This window comes from Lynx canadensis, chromosome B4 (assembly GCF_007474595.2).
Source record: "Lynx canadensis isolate LIC74 chromosome B4, mLynCan4.pri.v2, whole genome shotgun sequence".
Classification (NCBI taxonomy): domain Eukaryota; kingdom Metazoa; phylum Chordata; class Mammalia; order Carnivora; family Felidae; genus Lynx; species Lynx canadensis.
Genome location: NC_044309.1, coordinates 12,691,000 through 12,711,650, shown reverse-complemented (window position 1 = coordinate 12,711,650; position 20,651 = coordinate 12,691,000). Strand labels below are relative to the sequence as shown.

At 50.2% G+C, this 20,651-nt stretch overlaps 1 protein-coding gene across 2 annotated transcripts in view; it reads left to right on the top strand.

The window, feature by feature from the left end:
* Positions 1-20,651, top strand: part of FRMD4A (FERM domain containing 4A) — a 215,167-nt gene that overhangs the window by 166,296 nt on the left and 28,220 nt on the right. For both annotated transcript variants that reach the window (XM_030323364.1, XM_032593827.1), the window contains exons 15-16: positions 13,519-13,652; positions 17,390-17,512. In XM_030323364.1, the coding sequence (XP_030179224.1) occupies positions 13,519-13,652; positions 17,390-17,512 (257 nt within the window). The remainder of the gene's footprint in view (positions 1-13,518; positions 13,653-17,389; positions 17,513-20,651) is intronic.

Genomic DNA, 20,651 nt, shown 5'->3' with positions numbered 1-20,651 from the left:
TAGAACTGACATCACTCCGTCATCAGCAGATGAGATCCAGATTTTGCAGATGAGAAAGCAATTCAGCTGTGTCCCTGCCACCAGCATAATAGAACAAAATAGTACAGTAGCAAATAAAGCATCTTTACCCCAAGATACAAAAGTGACTTTCAAATGTGTGATAACTTCATGTCAGGGAGTCTACTTGGGAGCTCCTGATGCAAAGACCTCGCCCTCCCCACTTGCAGAGGGACTCTGTTCGTGGGCACTGACTCCTCTGCCCTTTCCCTGCCCGCCCTCTGCCATACCGCTGTGCGAGGGGAAGGTGGGAGAGGATGAGACCGGGAGGTATGAGCCGTGCCCCAGGACCAGATCAGGCAGTGCGTCAAACTCTGCCCAGCCCTGCCAGCCGGAGCCTGAAGAAGTGTGCTTGATGTCATGCTGAGGCTGAGGGTCCGTGGGGACACCTCCCTCCCGTGACTTAAGAAGACAGTGGAGGAGAGACTCCAAAAAGGAAAGAATATAGGCCATGAGTTAAAGGGAATTTCTGGTGTCCACAGATGTGGTCATCATTTCCCCCTGGGGGTGCTGATCGCTGCCCCTCTGTCTTGTGCGGGAACAGATGCCCTCAGCTGAGACCAGCCCTCGACAGCCCCACCTGGAAGGGGGTGTTTCCCGTCACCCACAGTGAGGGCGTCCAGCCCTTGGCTTAGAAAACTCCACAGCCGGAGGGCGCCTGGGTGGCTCAGTCGGTTAAGTATCTGAGTCTTGGTCTCAACTCAGGTCATGATCTCATGGTTCATGGGTTCGAGCCCCGGGTCAGGCTCTGCACGGAGAGTGCAGAGCCTGCTTGGGATTCTGTCTCTGCCGCTCACCGACTTGGATTCCCGCCTGCTGTCTCTTTGTCTTCCAAAAACTCCCGGCTGGCTAGTTTCCCACTAGTTTCTTTTTGTCCTTCAGTGACCTCTTGCCTGTTTCTCGAGAACTCCTTAGAAATGTGTTCCCCCAGATGGATGGGGCCTTGCTCCTGTAGGGCAGCCCTGATTTTAAACACTCTTTTTATTACACTTGCCAGACACTACATTCTACTTCTCATTTAGAAAATACAATGTGTCTAATCCAGTATCCCATTTGATCAATTAGTTTCCCTCCTTCACCTATTGCCTCCTGCTTTAAAAAAAAAAAAAAAAAAAAAAGGGCTCTAATAAATATTCCTTAAAAACATTTTGAGAACTGAGTCCTCATTTGAAAATCCTTTTTTCTACTTCTAGCTCAGGGCCTGACATCCAGTAGGTACTCCAAACACGATTCAAAAAAAAATGTAACATTACATTTCCTTGATTTATAACTAGAAACACATACCTTCTGAACCCCAGCCTCTGTCAACCACCAATCTGCTCTCTGTATCTATGAGATTCAGTTCTGGGTTTTTTGTGTTGTGTTTTTTTTTTTTAAGTTCCACATATAAGTGAGATTATACGATACTTGTTTCTCTGACATACTCCACCTAACTCAGTGCCCTCAAGGTCCATCTGGGTTATCCCAAGAAGGTGAGATTTCGTTTTTTTAAGGCTGAATAATATTCCATTGTACGGATGTGTCACATCTTCTTGATCCCTTCATGGATGGGTTGTTGCCATATTTTGTTGTAAATAACGCTGCCGTGGATGTAGGGATAGGTCTATCTTTTTGAGTTAGTGTTTTCATTCTCTCCAGATAAATACCCAGTACTGGGATTACCGGATCATATGGTAGCTCTGTTTTTAAATTTTGGAAGAACCTCCATACTGTTCCCCACAGTGACTGCACCCGTTGGCATTGCCACCAACAGTGCATGAGAGTTCCTTTTTTTCCACAGTTGCCAACACTGGTTGTTTCTTGTCTTTTTGACTCTGGCCGTTGTGACAGGTGTGAGGTGGTTTCTCACTGTGGTTTTGATTTGCGTTCCCTGGCGTGTGACGAGCGACATTGAGTATCTTTTCATGTGTTTGTCGGCCATTTGCATGTCTTTGGGAAAATGTGTGTTCCGATCCTCTGCCCATTTGTGAATTGGGTTGTGTGGGTTCTTTGCTGGTGAGTTGTAGGAGTTCTTTTTTTTTTTTTTTTTTAATTTTTTTTTTTTTTTTTAACGTTTATTCATCCTTGGGACGGAGAGAGACAGAGCATGAACGGGGGAGGGGCAGAGAGAGAGGGAGACACAGAATCGGAAACAGGCTCCAGGCTCTGAGCCATCAGCCCAGAGCCCGACGCGGGGCTCGAACTCACGGACCGCGAGATCGTGACCTGGCTGAAGTCGGACGCTTAACCGACTGCGCCACCCAGGCGCCCCAGAGTTGTAGGAGTTCTTTATGTATTTTGGATATTAACCCCTTATCAGTTATATGACTTGCAAATATCTTCCCGCATTCAGGAGGTTGCCTTTTTGTTGTGTTGATGGTTTCCTTTACTGTGCAAAAGCATTTTAGTTTGCTGTAATCCCCCTTGTTCATTTTTACTTCGGGTACCTTTGATTTTGGCATTAGATCCAAAAAATCCTTGCCAAAACCAATGTCAGTGGTATAGGATTATTGAAATTAAAATCTGAAAAATAGTAGTAAAAATCTTGCACGTGGTCCATTTTAAGGATCATCTATGTTCCTTTTTTAAAAAATTTTTTTAATGTTTATTCATTTTGGGGAGACTGCACGTGAGTGGGGGAGGGGCAGAGAGCGGGGGAGACACAGAATCCGAAGCAGGCTCCAGGCTCTGAGCTGTCAGCACAGAGCCTGACACGGGGCTCAAACCCATGAACTTCGAGATCGTGACCTGTGCCGAAGTCAGGTGTTTAACCGACTGAGCCACCCAGGCGCCCCTAGGATCATCTGTGTTCCTGGAGCTCATGGTTTCTTGGGCCTTGCCTAGAACTGTCACATACCCGCCACTGATACTCTCCTTCGGAATGTACTGTATCACTTTATCTACTGGCCTCAGACCTTCAAAGATTAAATTTGTCAAATATCGTTCATCCTTGCTGTCTTCTATCCACTGTTTCACCCTTATCTGTGCCCAAATTGGGGTGTAGCTGACCCTCGTAACACTGTAATATTGTTGTGGGATGAGCTCTTTCTTTAGCTCCCAAACCTTGCTTGGTGCAATGCACAACACTTAGAAAGCTAGAGCCCCTCTCCTCAAACTGTTTCATACTGTTTATTGATGTCAACAGAGAAAATATTTCCAAGCTGTTAGTAACTTTGAGGCTGTTTTCCTATTTAAAGGCATGTAAATACCTTTAAAATTACTGACGTCCAGTACTTGGCATCTGAGGTATGAGTTGCTAAAGAAACAAAGCCATGTCGTTGCTATTTATTAAAGAAGTTGGAAGTCTACATTTGCTAATGCCCTGAGCCACAGGGCTAGCGTTAAAAAAAAAAAAAGGTCCACGTAGTTGAAATGATTTATTAAGGCTTAGTGCTAAGCCCCCCACCCCAAATTCTTCAGTGATGATACATAGGACTCTCTCACATAAGACCTATAGGCCCCTGTCCCCAGGAGAGACCCTTAGAGGTAGTGAACCATCCAAGCCCAGGAGGCAAGACCTGTGTTGGAATAAAAGGAATATACGTGTTAGGACACCGAATGCAGTTCACACTGTAGGAAGGTTATAGAACCCATATCCCAAATTCATTTGCAGAAAGGCCCTGGGGACCAGGCTCAAAAAGGATGTGAGGACCCTTGTCCCCAGAATACATCAGCTGAGAGATGGTGAGGTCTTCGCAGAGTCCCCCTGCAAGAAGGGATGTCGAGGCAGCTCAGGCTGCCAAGCCAGGCCAACAGACCCGCTCCCCCTGCCCTCCACGAGCCGGGTGCCATCTTGGCCTCGTCACACGCCGTGCGTGGCTGGACGCTGCGTAAACCCCCTGCCTGACTGCTGTGGGCACTCTTCACTCCGTCCTGGGGGAGCCTGCGGGTTCCCTCCAGATTCGCCAACACCTCTCCTCCATTGCTTTTGCTCATTGGTGCTTCAGGTAACTTGTTTGCAGAGGCTCAGACAGAGTTACAGAGGACAACTATGAATTCAAACCACTCGGTTATGATGTTTTCAGCGTTCAAAAAAAAAAAAAAAAAAGCACCTGGCATCTTTTTTGCGGGACTTCAAAGGGGTTTGTTCCTCTCTTCCCTTCCCCCATTTCTTGGTATCTCAGAAAAGATTGGAGAGGGACAGAACATGTAATAACCAAACAAAAAACAAAGAAAACAACAGCTGTACTTGTCCTGGTAGCTGAACACGCACAGCCTTTCCATAGCTCGTCCAAAAGTGGGAGAGCGCGTAGGCTTGTCCTAAGCATTGTTGGGACGACTTGCCAGAACGGAACAATTCTGATGTCAGTGGGGCATGTAGGGGCTAAGGGAGACCTGGTTTTGCCCTCAACCTTTTTTTTTTTTTTTTTTTTTTTTTTTTGAGAAAGAGAGAGAGAGGGTATGCTGTGCACAAGGTGGGGGAGGGGCAGAGTGAGAAGGAGACCCAGAATCTGAAGCAGGTTCCAGGCTCTGAGCTGTCACCACAGATCCCAACATGGGGCTCGAACTCACAAACCGTGAGCTCATGTCCTGAGATGAAGTCAGACGTTCAACCAGTTGAGCCACCCAGGCACCCCGTGCTCTCAGCCTTTAAAAAAAGTTTTTTTTTTTTTTAGTATTTATTTATTTTTGAGAGGGGGACAGAGTGTGAGTGGGGGAGGCACAGAGAGAGAGAGGGAGACACAGCATCCTAAACAGGCTCCAGGTTCTGAGCTGTCAGCACAGAGCCTAACGTGGGGCTTGAACTCATGAACCGTGAGATCATGACCTGATCGGAAGTCAGATGCTTAACTGACAGAGCTGCTCGGACGACTCTCAGCCTTTTTAAAGAAAATGGTGCACAGCTTGGGAAATACCTTGTGTTCTGCAGGCCCATGTGGCTTGTCTTGTTAACCACCTGGACAAAAAGATGGTACTGTGTGTCCCCTCTGAGATGAAACAAGGAGACTGGCACTGGCTTCTTGACTGAAAATCCAGGGGCATAAGCCGCGCGTTTGCTACAAAACAAAAGGATGTGCTGTGTCTATAAATAGGAGCCGGGCTGGGTGATTAATGAGTTGGCAGTTGAGTCCTCTTTGTCGTCGTGATCAGCAGGATTGCGAAGCATGTGGTGTGGGATCTTTGGTTTAAACAAACAGCACCGGGGCAAACCCTGCCGCCTGCGATCACGCCCCAGCTCTGACACTCGCCGTTCTGGGGGAAAACATGTGCGAAGCGCGGGGCCCTCGCTTTGCCTGGGATCCGTCCACAGGCATTACTCACCCGTTCTCACATTCTCATTCTCTGAGTGCTGGCACTTCCTTCCATTGTCAGGAAGTTTATTAATAACTAATGTAACAATGAGGATGCCAGCTATCTGACATCTCTCCCTACAGAGAGCTGATCTGATAGGCGTCAGCCAGCTTTACGGTCACGGCTGTATTCAGGTCAACACACATTGCCTCGTGCCGGTACAAATCACATTGTCTTTTGGTTTGTGTGGGTTTTTTTTTTTTTCTTGTTTGTTTTCCTTTCTTTCTTGCTCTCACTCTGTCTCCTCCCTCTGTCTCTCTCCAGCCTCTTAAAGTTCTCTGGTAGCAGCTCCCTGCCTCCTTTTGAAGGATTCCAGGGGCTTTAATTTGGGCCATAACCTCCGTGCTCTGCAGGCGGGCACAGCCGCACAGGCCCTGCCAGAGGGCTGGGGTTCTGCCAGGGTGTGCTCACGCCGGACCGGGCAACCAGTGAGGGGTGACACCTGTCCTGTGGGATGGCTGGGTCTGGGCTTTGCTTGAGCGGGATGGGCCGGAGTCAAAGCTGAGAAAGGAGGGAGACCGGTGGTCCCTTTCTGCCCGCCTGTTAGGGGAAAAGAGCCTGAGTAAGTCATTTACAGTGATCTCTTTCTGCCCTTGGGTATTAGTACCAAAAGAATAGTAAAGAGTAAAGAGAACCCGAGCGGAGTAAGCACGTATAACCTAAGCAGGCTCCTGTCCAGCGCTGAAATTTTAAACACTGGAAAATAAATACCCCTGTGGTCCCTCATAGGCATCGCTGTGTTCCCATTCAGCCCAGCGCTTTCGATGCCGCCGCGGAATTAGAGTCTGGGAGCTGGAAAGATCAAGCCCCTCATTTCACAATATAAGAGAAAGGGGGAACCATGTGAGTTACCCATAAACAGTAGTTTGAAATGGATATCGAACTCAATATTTTTATTAGATACTGCTGCTAATTTTTATAGTCAACTATTCAGCCCCCCCCCCCCCCCGTTATATTTGTCCTCTCCACCCATTGTCGGAAGTGCCCCTGAGCAGTGAAACGACCACACGGTAAAACTGTCGCAGAGATCCCTACCCGCCACCCAGGTGCTTCCATTCCACTACTCATTCAGATGGACTATAATTGCTGAGCCCGATGAGAAGTTGTCCAGGCATATGTTTTTCACATTAAAAACCCCCTTTAATTCTTGGAGATGGTCTCCAGAGATCACACGTTTAACCCGAAAAATCCGCAGTGTGACAGCATTTCCCATGGCCTCTCAGGACATCTTTTGTGTCAGGAACTCCTAACTGAGGACTCCTAAGGAAAATGCCTGTCTGTTCGTCACGAGGAAGAGTTGAGACCTCTCCCTCATATTTGTTCTCGAGGTGTCAGCCAAAACTTTGCCTTGCAGCTTTTAACAGATCGGCTGGGAATACGCTTTTTCATTTTCTTTTTCCTTGAAGACTGAAACAAGACAGATTGTCCTTTCCTTCCCTTCCTTTTAGGATAACAGATTTCTTTCTTCCTGGGGGGACTGTTTCAAATTTCCCCTCTTTTCAAAGAGGAAAGCACCCCTTCTGTCTCCCGAGATCGGGGGGCTCTTAGTCAGGATCCCATCTGTGTAAAAAAGAGATGAGCCACAGTTCCTGACAATGTGTTCTTCAGGGGATGGTTACTCACGTCCGGTGCCGAGCGGCTCAGGGTCTTTGGAAAGATTGGAGCAAATTCTCCATCGCAGCTGAACGAGGATATCCGTGCATGTGTTTGCCGGCTGGAGGGGAGCTGGTGTTCCCCACCCCCACATCCTGCCCCAGGCAACTGGCTGCCCACCGGGTGAGGTGTCCCCCGGCTGGAAAGTAAGAAAGTGAGGAGGCTGTTCCTCCAGAGCCGTGGGACAGGTTTTTACCACATCTCTGCCGGGAACATCTGCGGCGCTGGTCCCATGGTATCAGTAACGCCTTCAGAAGATTCCCAGATAGGCACCAAAAGCGACTTTCTGGCCTTGAACGCATCAGGCAGGTTCTCTGGCTGTGGCTGGATGGATAGGAATGGTCCTCTGTGAGGTCCGGGGTTTCCCTCTTCCCCCACCTAAATTAATCCCTAAATTATTAGTGACCTGTTTCTATCAAAATTCTTTGGATTCAGGTTGAAACATAATAGTAAAGAGCCAAGGGGCGCCTGGGTGGCTCAGTCTGTTAAGCATCCGGCTTGGACTCAGGTCATGATCTCGCGGTTTTGGAGCTCGAGCCCCGCGTCGGGCTCTGGGCTGACAGCCTGCTTCGGATTCTGGGTCTCCTTCTCTCTCTGCCCCTCCCCCACTTGTGCTCTGTCTCTATCAAAAGTAAACAAACGTAAAAAAAAAAAAACAAACAAAATAAAAAAAAATAATAAATAGCCCAACCCGAAAGATTGTGTTTTCAGTCTAGTCTCCTGCAAACATACAGTTGACAGCAGTAACCAGGAAGGCTCCCTGGGGCGCTGATCTGATTGGCTGGCAATGGAGCACAGAGAGCATTTCAGCTGATTAGACTGGAGGTGATAGCTTCCTGGGTGGATTACCTAGTTGGCCCTGAGGTGAGGGCTCCCTCCCGTGTGCTGTTCCCTCTCTCCTTCAGGTGGCCTTGCTGATCTCCGGCCTCTTCCTCATAGGCAGCTTTTCACCACCCACCCCACCCCGTGCTCTCTGAGGGTCGGGCCTCAGGTGACGTCGAATCACCTGTCTCCTCCACCACCACCCCCGCCTTGCTCACCGATGCGTGTTCTTCAGTGGCTCACCCGAAGAACCCCTCGGCTCCTTCTCCCCCTTCCTGCGGCCTGCGTTTTAATCCACGCGGGATGTGGAAAGAGTCTAGGGGTGAAAGGCAGATATGATTGCGCACCACACGGTTCTCCTACTGCAGCAGCCCAGCAGTGACCGAGACAGAAAGTTCCTGCGCCCCTACCGTTTCCTTGCGGGTGTGAGGTGGACCAAACAGAGCCACCCAGCTGGAATCCCAGCCCTGCCTCCCTACGTCCTAGTGACCTCTTCTGCGAAAACAGGGATGGTGTTTTGGTGAGGGTTGTGTGAACTGTAGCACAGGGGAGACTTCTGTCAGGAGTCTGTGAAAAGCCACTCCCTCCCTGGTTCCCTCCCCACCCCTCACCCCCACCCCCCCCAGTGTCCTGATGGACAGGGCAGTGGTAGTACCTGCCTCCCACCAGCCTTGCCCGCCTCTTGCCTACCCGCTAACTAGCCTTCCTCTTGTCCAATTGGCATGCCAACTCCCCATGAAGGCCAGGAACACTGTTGAGTACAAAAACTAATGCTCATGTAACATCTGTTGTGTTCTAAGCTCTCTCAGCATGTCTGAGGCATTCTCTCATTGGTTCCCCCCAACTTGTGAAGAAGGTCCCCTTTCCGTTCCTGTATCTTAGGGGAGGAATCGGAGGCTGAGAGGCCTTGTGTCACGTTGCCAAGGCCCGGCGGCTAGTGCGTCGCAGAGCTGGGACACAAGCCCAGACCTGCTGACTCACCCACTGGTTTGTAGACTTGCGTCTTCTTCTACTTCTGTCTTCTGGGTGTGTTTTCTGAAGAATATTCACCTCACCCCTTCCAGAAGCGTGGTGCTGCTTCAAACTTTGGACAACCGGGTGTTAACGAATTACTTGTCTCTTTCAAAACACACTCCCATCACCGCCGCTTTCTTTTTTGCTCCCGTATGGATTCATCATGTGTGTGGACAGCCCTTTCCAAGTGGCACTTGGCTACTGTTTTGTCGACCCATAAAGTCTGAAACCTTGCTCTTCTCGGATGGTTCCAACCACCCTCCTGCTTCGTTGATCCCAAAGATGGCTCAGAGTAACTGCTTTTTTAGCATCCAAACTTACACATGTGTGCTTTGGTCTGTCGATAAGATGGAGAGGTAACCCGGCCCTTTCAGCGCTGGTTGATAATTGGACGTTCCCTTCCAGTAACTGAGCGTGGGACCAGAGTTGGCCTAGTGTTTGTCTTATCCGGAGGTGGGGCTGGTCAAGAGGAGGGAGGTTGACACTGTGTGTAAGGTTACTTTTGTGACAATTGAGGAAAGGACTGAAGGAGACAAGAGGGAGGTACTTAAGTAAGCTGTTTGTTAAGTAATAAATTCCCCGTGTTTGGAGCCATCTTGGAGGTTGGTTAGTTAGTCATCTTCTGGATGGGGACATGAGGGCTCCAAGAAGTTAGTGACCCCGAGGTCTGACACCATTTCATAGCAGACACGTGATGGAAACCCAGGTCCTTCCTTGTCCATCACTGCTCCTCTGAAAGATAGCAGCTTTACTTCTTTATAGCTTCCAAAAGGCGAAACTAGCAACCTCAGAGTGATCCATTTGCAAAGACGTATAGGTGTTCAGATAACCAGCAATGGGTAAATCATAGCAACAGAGAACTTCTGTGTCTTTCATCAGGTCAATGATTTCTCCATCTAGAATCATTCTTTATTCATGAACCTTTCTGTTGTAAGACTCCCGTTGACCTCCCGAGGCCCTTCCCTGATTGAATTTCTTCCTTTCTTCCAGAGTCATTGTCTGTCACTTGAGGAGAGTAAGAGTGAATCCGTGAATCCCAACCCACTCGAGGCTCTCTTGCTGGCCTCCCTCATATGTGTCCCCCATGACAGGGAATGCCCAAGGGCACCTGTGGAGGGGGTAAGAAGCCCCTTGGCATCACAGAGACCTGGGACTCCTTCCCCTGATGCCCCTGAGCTTCCCTCTGTGGTACTGTTACTTGGGTACCCTTGCCTCTGGGCACTTGGCCACTTCATCTTGTGGTGGCCATGTTTGCCTGGTTCCGGGTAACAGCCCCTCAGGCTCAGAACCCTTCCCCAAGGGTTTCCTTTAAAGAAACATGCCCTGGGAGCCTCTTTTCAAATGCATAAAACAGATAAATACAGAACTCCCTGGCCCAAGGAGCCTGGAGTGGGGCCCCTGAACCCCGGAATCTCCTTGACCTTGTTCCCACCCCCATGTGCAGTGGCTCCAGAAGCATAATTTGCAGACTCAGGGGCTCAAGAAACAGTTTGAAAATACTGCCTTTGTATGCTGAATTGCAGAGTGAGGTCTTTTCTTGAGCAAGAAGGAGGAGGTAGTTTCAATGGTCTCTTTCTTTCTAGTTCTACTGTGTGTTTCACTCCTGTTAAATCTACCCGAGATCTTGAGGACTTACCTTTTCCAGGCACAGTGATAAGTGCTGTATGTGCGTGGTCTCGTTTAGTCTTTGCAACAGATTAAGGAGGGCGGGTCATTTGCCCAAGGTCGCACAACTCATGCGTGGTTTAGAGCCCATCAAAGCCAGATCTGTTTTACTGTCTACTCACCATCCAGTTACCGCTAAAAAAAGAAATCTGCATGGCCAGTCCAGGGCCAGCTCAGTTACTTTGTAAAACTTTTACTTGGTATAGTCCTCATAAGGCAATTTTCAGAAAAAAGGCAGGAAACAGAGCCAGCCAGTGTTGGTGGTTTCAGATAAAGATAAGGGCCTCTTGAGCCATCCACTCTCTCTTATGTGGGTTTGGTATTTGGACTAATTATAATAAATAATAATAATTTAAGTGGCGCTAATGAGCCCTATAATTCAGCACCAAAGCTGAGAGACCAGATCATCCAAACATGTTGGATGTTGGACTCCCAGAGTCCAACGTTCCTGTGATTTCTGCCATCCTTGGACACACTGAATCCTCAGACTTAATAAATCATCATTTCCTATCGAGGGGTTAGGCAGGGGTGAAAGGGAAAACAGTGAATTTTTCACTGGAGCTAGAAATCCTTTAATCTAATTGGGTCCAGGTTTCCCCAGGCCTGTTTTTTTAATTTATTTTTTACATTTATTTATTCTCGAGAGACAGAGAGCGTGAGCCGGGGAGGGGCAGAGAGAGAGGGAGACACAGAATCTGAGGCAGGCTCCAGGCTCTGAGCTGTCAGCACAGAGCCGGAAGCGGGGCTCAAACCCATGAACTGTGAGATCACGACCTGAGCCGAAGTCAGATGCTTAACTGACTGAGCCACCCAGACGCCCCAGGCCTGTTTTTTTTTTAATCTGAAGTCTGACTTCTTCCCAACCTTTACTTCACGTCGTTACTAACGCCTTAGATGATGGAGCAGAGGGAAGCCCATTAGGTGTCCCTGTGTCTTCCATTTTGATTGGTGACTGTCGCCAGGAGAACCAGATTAAGATGCCGGGTGACTGAGCTGTGCTTCCTTGGGTGGGTGTACCCTAGAGGTAGCTGAGTACTGACTAGCGCAGGGTAATTGACCTACAGAGGTAACAAAACCCGAGCCGTATCAGAAGGGGAGACTGCAGTATTGTCCCAGCGATGTGTTGCGTGAGTGTAACAGCTTAATGTCTGACAACCATGAGGAAATGGGAGCCTTAGTAAGATTCAAGGCTCTTTGTTTGGGTTTCCGATTGAACTTGGAGTCCTGCAGCTGAGCATGACGAAACTGGGGAAGAGCTGCAAAAATTACTGAAAGTTTGGAAGGCAGGTTCTATAACTTCTAGGTGCTCACAGGTACGAGTTCTCTTTACCAGGCTGAACTGCACTTTAATTATAGCATCCAAGTTTATGGCTGATGACATTTATGTGTGTGTTTGTTCCAGCTCATATTTATTAGCCACTGTGGAGGCATAAAGGTGGTACATTCCTGCCGTGAGAGATCGTCTCTATTTCAAGCTAAGATGGGGTGGAGGAGAAAAGTAAAAAGCCCAAGTTGGAGTCAAAATGTACTTAGCCATAAGACTTTTTGAGTATTAGGGTTATAGGAATCTACCTGCATGGTAACTGAGGGGTAACTGAGGGGGTAAAAATGGGGTTTCTTGCTGAAAGACTAAGTAAGAAAGTATAGAATAGTGTATTTAGAGGGATGATGTGAGTATAGCAGAGCTTTGTGACACAAAGGCATGAAAGACTTTTCTAGACTTAGGATTCTGAGATGCTTTCTTTACCCTTGGAAGAGAACAGTTGAGTCTAGCGATTTCAGTTGCATTGTTCTCACATCTGTCATCTGATCGCTGAATTATCCCGAAATGTTCCATATGGAAATACAATCCCTACCCACCTCTCCCCAGAAAATCCCGCTGGAACTTTTACTGGGATTGCAAAGATTGTCTTGTTTAATTCCTGGAGCACTGACATCTTTACATCAGGCTTCCAATCCATGACCATGGTAGACCTCTTCATCGTTCCTCCGCAGGGTAGAGTTTCACTGTAGAGATCTCGCACATCTTTCACTAGACTTACCCCTAGGTATTCGGCATTGTTTGATGCTCTCGCAAATGGCATCGTCATCCAAGCCCCTGGAGCGCATACCTGATAACACCTGTCCGTCTCTGTGGGCATGAGAAGCAAAGTAATTCCGAGCTTCTCCATTCCCAGGGCGTCGGTGGGCCTTGTTGGAACCCACCAAGGTAGAAATGCAGAATAGCTTCACTGCTGGAAACTCGCTTCAGAATGCAAAGACTGTGGCCCGGAAAGTGTTTTTTTGGTCCAACCTACATTCCTCCGGTTGGCATTCTAGCTTATTTTCCTTTCGAGTTTGGTTCACAGTTTGCCTTCCACCAAGATTTCATATCTAGCTGTCTGCTGCTTGAATCGTCACGCAGATACTTCCACCCTGCGTGGTAAAATACGTATAACTTTCATCAGGAGGGATGGTGCTCGTGATCCAGTATTACGTTAAAAAATATATAATGAAAATCAAATTTTATTCTTGAAAGCTATGCACTGAGATAAAAAGGTCAAAAGAAAAAAAGTGTAACGGTGGTTATCTCTGGGGGACTTACTTACAGACTACTTTTGTACATGTCTCGATTTTCAAGTTTTTTATGAGAAACATGCAACCTCTTTGAACTTTTTAAAGGGAAAAAAGGAAATTAAAGGTGTGCATTCAAATGACTGGCTTGGACTGAACTTCCCCCTTCACTGTGTAAAGGCTATCAGAACACGCTAGTGAATTAAGACAGGCATATACCACATATCTTGAGGTAATCAAGAAAGACAAACTTCTTTTTCAGGGGTGTAAATTTCCCTGCCAGTCCTCTGGGCAGCTGTAAACTCCACTGAGGGCCAAGAATTGGCTCCTCGCACCTGGGACTCGGCAACACCTGTTTTATGTCCCCCTCCCATGATTCCTGGGCGAGACCCACCTCCCCAGTATGGGCTCCAGGGAGGTTCTCCGCGGTCCAGATGTGTCTCCCCCTTCCGCTGCTCTACTAACCCCACTGTTTATTGACAGGTTCTCAGGAATCCGATAGCTCTCAGTCGGCCAAGAAAGACATGCTGGCCGCCTTGAAGTCCAGGCAGGAAGCTCTGGAAGAAACTCTCCGCCAGCGGCTGGAGGAACTGAAAAAGCTCTGCCTTCGAGAAGCTGTAAGCAGTTCACGTTTTGTGCGTGTGTGTCCTCCTCTGTCCTCGCATAGTTAGAAAAGGCAAAGCTGGGGATCACACGGACAGCATAAGAGGGAGGCGGGACCTCTCCTGGTCCACAGATGTGGGACACTCACAGCCCCGCCAGTGCTCTGTGACGAACAGGAATGGGCCTTAATGAACCACTAGGACAGCAATTAATAAGTGGCTCTGCCCGAATCCTAAAGGGGACCCCCACTGGAACCCAAATGACCGTAATGGCAGTCCCGTATAAGTACTCGGTGCACCATAGTTTATAAGGCGTCTCCTCCTGTGATACTCCCTCAATGGAGAGACTGGCTTGCCACCATGTAACTAAAATTTTTGTGCCTGAGTTTATGGCCATGGTGGTGCTTGTTTGTCTTGATTATATTTCACATTTATCTTGGGAAATCCTATTGAGAGACCTCGGTGGAGATCAGCAAGGAAACCAAGGTTTCACTTGATATACGATCCCCTTTAAAACTCATGATCTGGTGTTTCTTTCACTTTTTCTTTAAATGAAGTCTTAGCCTGGTGAGATTTTTAAATTGTACGGAAAGCAATGCTTCCTCAAGCCTCTATACACCAGGCTCGAGTTTCCTTGGGATTTTGGCCCTGTGCCCCGCCCCCCCACTGTCTGTATTTGTTTAACATTTATTTATTTTTGAGAGAGAGAGAGAGAGCACGAGTCGGGGAGGGGGCAGAGAGAGGGAGACCCAGGATCCGAAGCAGGCTCCGGGCTTCGAGCTGTCAGCACAGAGCCTGACACAGAGCTCGAACCCACGAACCGTGAGATCATGACCTGAGCCGAAGTCGAACGCTTACCCAACTGAGCCACCCGGGCACCCCAGAAAAGTTGGTTGTTTAATTCATTACTGTGCGGGGCGGGGGGGGGGGGGTGCGTACGCACACACATGGATGCGGGCACCCTGGGGAGGGCGACCGTGCTCGGCTTAACCTTATACAAAGAGCTCTGTTGGTGAAACAGTTCGGAATGGGAAGCAAAAGAGGTTCCTGAGCTGACGAGTGTCCTCCCCTCCCCTCCCAGCCCCAGTGCCTTGTCGCAGGAAGAGTGAAACAAGGGGCTATAGAATGAGATCGCATTACTTTTCATCTTGGCTTAATTGCGCGCTGGCTTGATTTAAACGCGAGCCTGCTCGAAGCTGACCCACATGAGCACAAATGCACTGCAAAGCTTTGGAAAGCAGCCGGCCCGGCCAGGGGATCTGCTCCCTGATAGTCTTAGCATTAGCAACCTTTTTATAGAGACTGTGCTGAAAGCAATGAAAAAATATGGGCTTGGGTGTCTGTCTGCATTTAATAATTTGTAAAGCCTTGTTTTGTTTTTAGTAAAGGAAACGTCCCTAAACCCAGCAGGGAATCAGCATCCGAAAATTGGAGAAGCCTGTCAGGGCAAGGTTAGCATGCATTATAAAGGTCTCACTGTCTCTCTTAAAATAAAAGCAAAATAAGGGAAACCGAGCTCCCGCTTCTCAGAGTGTCGACACCAGCAAACAAGTTGGGTGGAAGAAATAACCTCTCAGGAAACAGATTGCTTCTGTGCTTGCTCAGCTAGTCTCCCGACTTCCCCGCAGCGAAGGGGCGGGAGAACTTTCTCAGTAACTGCCCCGCTCTTTGTCTGTGTCACACGCACCACATGCCCTCAGCTCCCTCTCGAGGAGCCCCGTTTGTCCGCTGGGGCGCCAGGCGGCCCAAATGCCGTGCAGTGCGGCAGGATGTGAGCAACGTAAGAGCAGAAGGAACCAGGCCGACCACCCCTCCACGAGAGCTCAGCTCGTGAAAGCGCCCCTGCCCCGTGCGGGTCTGGTTCCATGTGAAATCAGACGAGTCATGGAGAATGAAGGGCTTGACTCAAACGCCTTCAAGGGGATGGTGGGAGACCAGTAGCCTCATTTTTGAATCCAGTTTGGTGCAAAACCACAGACACTTTGGGGTTCTAAGTCAAATGGCCAGGTTAAATCACATTCCCCTCCTTTTTCTAAGTTTCGAGGTAAAAAAACGAAAGTCCTAAGAATATAAAACCCCCAGTGTATTGTGTTATTTACAGGCAGGCTTTTAGGGAAGCAGATAAAAGTGTTGCATAATAAACACAAAACTACTTTGGAGACATTTGAACTACGTTCCCTGTTTTAGAAAACCGGGAAGAAAATTGCAGAGCATTTCATACTCAGTAGTTGGCCATTATGTTGTGAAATGCTTACAGTGAGGAGTTAAAAGTCCAAGAGTTCATTTCCTGGTCGCCTGGACACAGAAGGAAAGAGACCCAGGAGAGGGAGCTGCCTGTGCTTATACATTCACACACACACGCACACACACCCTAGTCGCACACACACCCCAGTGCATCCACATCCACAGCCTAGTGCACACACACACCAGTACACACACACCCAGTGCACACACATACACTCCAATGTATGCACACACACATATAGCGGTGGGGAAAGGCCAGATCAGTCCTCCTATAGAAAGTGGGTCCAGACGCCTGGGCGGCTCAGTCGGTTGAGCGTCCGACTTCGGCTCAGGTCATGATCTCATGGTTTGTGGGTCCAGGCCCCGCGTCGGGCTCTGTGCCAACATCTCAGAGCCTGGGGCCTGATTCATATTCTGTGTCTCCCTCTCTCTCTGCCCGTCCCCTGCTCGTGGTCCCTCTCTCAAAAGAAACATTATTTAAAAATTAAAAAAAAAAAAGGTGGGTCAACACCTGGGGTCCCACGTGTGGGGCTGTCCCACCCACCGGCCACTCGTACTGGGCTGCTTGCACAAAAGCTCTTTGTGCAGACAGACAGCCGAGCTCTTCTTATCAGAGTGGCCCCTGGAGTCTCTGTGCCCTGTAGACATGGACTGACGACTGGCAACCCGGGGCTGGGCTTTGCCTGGAAGCGGACCCTGTGCAGTGGAGATGCACAGTGGCCGTCCCACGTTCCCTTGGTCCCTGGAAGTGACCCCGTGCTGTTGATGCCCTGGCTCTACCAGTGGAGTAGCCACTGACTCAAATCTGATCTTTATTCCCAGACGTCATCCCTACCATGGAGCCTAGTTCTAATCCTGAATCATCCACAGACCTCAGCGTCAGCCAGGATCATCGTCACTGTGGTGATCTGTCAACTAAATTCAGTGTCCTCATACTCACACAGTTAGATTTCTAGAGCTGAGAACACACAACAGATCTTTTTTAATGCCCTTGACAGTAACATAGATTAAAGTTTCAGTTTCTATTGAAACTCTAGAAATCCATTTCTATTGATTTTTTTGGTTTTGGTTTTGGTTTGTTTGGGTTTGTTTTGGGGTTTTTTGTTTTTTGTTTTTTTTTTAGAGAAAGTGCGAGCGGGGGAGGGCCAGAGGTGGGGGGTGGGGGGGAGAGAGAGAATCCCAATGCACAGCCTGAAGCTGGTCTTGAGCCCATGACGCTGGGATCATGACCTGAGCCAAAATCAAGAGTTGGATGCTCAACCGACTGAGCCACCCAGGCGCCCCAAAGCACATCGGTTCTGTAAAGAAAGGACTGTTCCTACAGTTTTTCTGAGACATGAAATTGCGTTTCAGGAGCTCTTAGGTGCGTCACTAAAGGCGACTGTTTCGAATCTGTGCATGGAATCTGTGCACCAAAGTGTACGTGTGTGTGCACACGTGCATCCTGGAACTCAAGCGCATGCCTTCCTCTGATTTCTCTTCTCTCTCCTGCTCTTGCACGTACGCAGGAGTTGACAGGCAAACTGCCCATTGAGTATCCCTTGGACCCGGGGGAGGAACCACCCATCGTTCGCAGAAGAATCGGGACGGCCTTCAAACTGGATGAACAGAAAATCCTGCCCAAAGGAGAGGTGTGTCCTTGATGTTGTTGGATTCTGCCACGTCAGCCATATTTGTCCCACGTGTTAGGGCTTCCAGACTTTCTGTAACCGTTTCTTCATTCTCCCTGATGCCAGATGCCTTTTCCCTTTTGCTCCGGGGTATCTCACCTTTTAAGCTAGCTGGTTAGTCAGTGAGGGGCTCCCCTCCCTAGGATTAGTTACCTTGCTCCTCTGTGAACGGGGAGCCAAGTGCGTGGCTGCCTGCTGTGTGCACAGGGAAGCCAGGTGTGCTCCCAGGGGAGACAGGCAGGACGGAGCTGGGGACGGGAGAGCTCTTCCTTCCTAGAATAGCTCTGTGCATGTTCGTGCCAACTTGGGGGTACTTCCTTTCACTGATTCTGGACTGATCTATGCAGGGACAGGTAAGGAAGACAGGGCACCACGCGGACTTCTCAGTAAGCATTTTGATTTCTGTGGAAGTTGTGTGTGGAACATGATAGGCCTGTCACAAGTGGCTACGTTAAGCTTGGAAGAACATCCCAGCAGCACACACTTGGGCCTGTCTTTTTAAGGACCTCCTGACCCTTTGTTACTGGGAGCCCAGCACAATGTGGAAGAAAACCACCAGAGAAGCAAACGGGTGCAGGCACCCCGTTGTCGGGGGGAAAGACAGCAGGGTCTGCCCTCGGTGGCCTTAACTTCACGTTGCTGCGAAAAGTGCTACCAGACTTTCAGCAAGATGCTGGGCCCTCCTAATGTCACTCGTCTGCTTTTAGGGGACCCACTGAAGCTTTGCTTTTTCATCCTCTTTGGCACTAAATGTTGGTGGGGGGCTGGGGCTGGAGAGGTCAGGACTGGGGAGGGGGGCGGGGGGAGAGTCTTGGGTCTCCCTCCAGTTAATAAGCTATCCAGCCTCAGACCAAGAGAGATTCAAGGCCAGGCAAACCTTCAGGCCTCAAGGCCATGTCCAGGAAATGTCTTTCCAGATTTATTCTGAATGAAGCTACTGATGAAAATGCTCTTGAACAGAGGGCTTAAAAGGACAGGCATCAAAGCCAATGGAGGAGGGAATGCCATGTATGTGTTTCCATGCACAGACTCTAAAAAGTGATCGGGGGGAGCTCACATTCTTGTGTCACACCCGCGGTGGGTGAGTGTGAGGGTGAATCCCAAGGGGACACGAGTGCCCTGCAGCCGCCAGCAGGGGATCAGTCTGAGATTGGCACTGGCGGGTCCCCGGGGGGACTGGTAGACACCTCAGAAGCTTCATCCACATCACAAGCTGCTCTCCCAGAAGGTAAACTTCCCAATCCTTACATCTCTGAGCCTGAGAAACACTTAACTTGCTACTTAACACCTGCTTAATCGCGCTCAGCGGCCAAGAGTTGCTGAGCAGAGAGGAAACAGCGGGGATGCATGGCTCGGGGTCAGGACGAGGTGGGGGGTGAGGGTGGGTGGGATTCAGGAGACCACCCGGTTGGGCATTTTTCAAACCCGGCTGTCGGCAGGATTGCCTGAGGAACTGCCATGCCCTTAGGCCGGACAGACGCCTGGCACTAAACTTACAAGAGCAGACCCCACCTTCGCGAGTGCACCGTTGTTCTTCCCGCAGCCCCGAGGGCCTTCTCACCAGCGGCTCCCTCACACTGTCCAGGAAGAGAGGACTGTCCTTTCCTGAGAAGCTCATGTGCAGCCCTGTCTTCCTTACCTGTCCCTGCATAGATCAGTCCAGACTCAGTGAAAGGAAGGACCCCCAAGTTGGCACGAACATGCACAGAGCTATTCTAGGAAGCGAAGAGCTCTCCCACCCCCAGCTCCGTCCTGCCTCTGTCTCTCCTGGGAACATACTTGGCTTCCCCGTTCACGCAGCAGGCAGCCACGCACTTGGCTCCCCGTTCACACAGCAGGCTGCCATCTGGACAGGCAGCCCCGCGGCTCTGTGCTCGTCTCTGCTGAAGGGGCGAGAGCGCGTCCTGGGCTCCCACACTGGGGCGGGTCTCGGTGCCAGGGCTCTCCTAACCACCCGGGAGCAGCTGCTAGCAGGAGTTACCCGCACAGAGCAGCCTTTGTCCTCGGTGACTTGTTTGTTTCAAGACCCCGGGCGGGAATCCATTTCCATATTCTTCTCCCTCCGGGGAACAAGTGCAGCCAGCCCTGGAAGGAACCGGAAGGAGTTTATCAATCTCCTGAACAGTTCTGTGTAATCTTCACCTCCTCCTCCCTCCTGGGCCCCACTCCCCTCAACAGGAAATGAATCCGGCTAAGAGTTCTGTGTTGGATGGATGGAGGCTGTCGGCCTGGTGCGTGCCTCCCACAGGCGAGCCTTTTTTATCCGGCCCTGAGCTGGAGAGATCTGTCCATCCCGACAGACGTGGTGATGGGTTCCCACGTGATTAGGTCGCTTCCTGTCACGTTTTTGCAAGGCTGCGGATCGCCTGGGGCAGGATGCACGGGTGGCCTCCCCGGGCCTCGCGGGCAGGTACTTGAACACCCCTCTGCCGAGCAGCGGAGAGGCGGCGGGGGGCACGCCATCTCCGTTCAGCCGCTGCGTCCGCCAGGCTGTTTTCTGGCAGCCACAGCCGGCAGGCCGGAGGGAGGTGCCCCAGGGGAGGAAGGAGAGCGCCCCGAAGCAGGGCTGCTGCGCCCCCCTGTCCGCGCCTCCCAGCCCAGAGCTGCTGAGAACAAGCAGGTGTGGGCACGGCCGGAGCTGGCACGAAGGGCTTCCGAGAGAGATCCCGGTGAGCGGGGTACGTCCCAGCACAGAGGGCTCAAAATACGAGAGACAGAGGGCACGAGTGTGAGGATGGGGAGTCACACACGTGTGAGCTCCTGTCGGTGAACCCACCGCACCCCCTGCCCGGGATGGTGAGAAGCGCCAACCAGACAGGCTCCGAATTTCCACGAGGGCTTGGTGTCCACGAACCTTGCAGTGGGGATGGTGGTAACCAAGGCAGGTGGCCCCCCGCCTGCGGCAGGGGAATCTGCTTCTCAATGATGCCACCAGTGGAGAGACCGACGCTTGTCTCCTAAATGTAACGGGAGCCAAGAGTCTCGAAAGTGGGGGTGCCCCGGGCACTAGCTGCCAGAGGTTTTAGGAGAAGGGCCATTGCAGGGTCAGGCGAGGTTGGGGCTAGGCCCCGGGCCTTGCTGATTTCCTCGGATGCGTGTC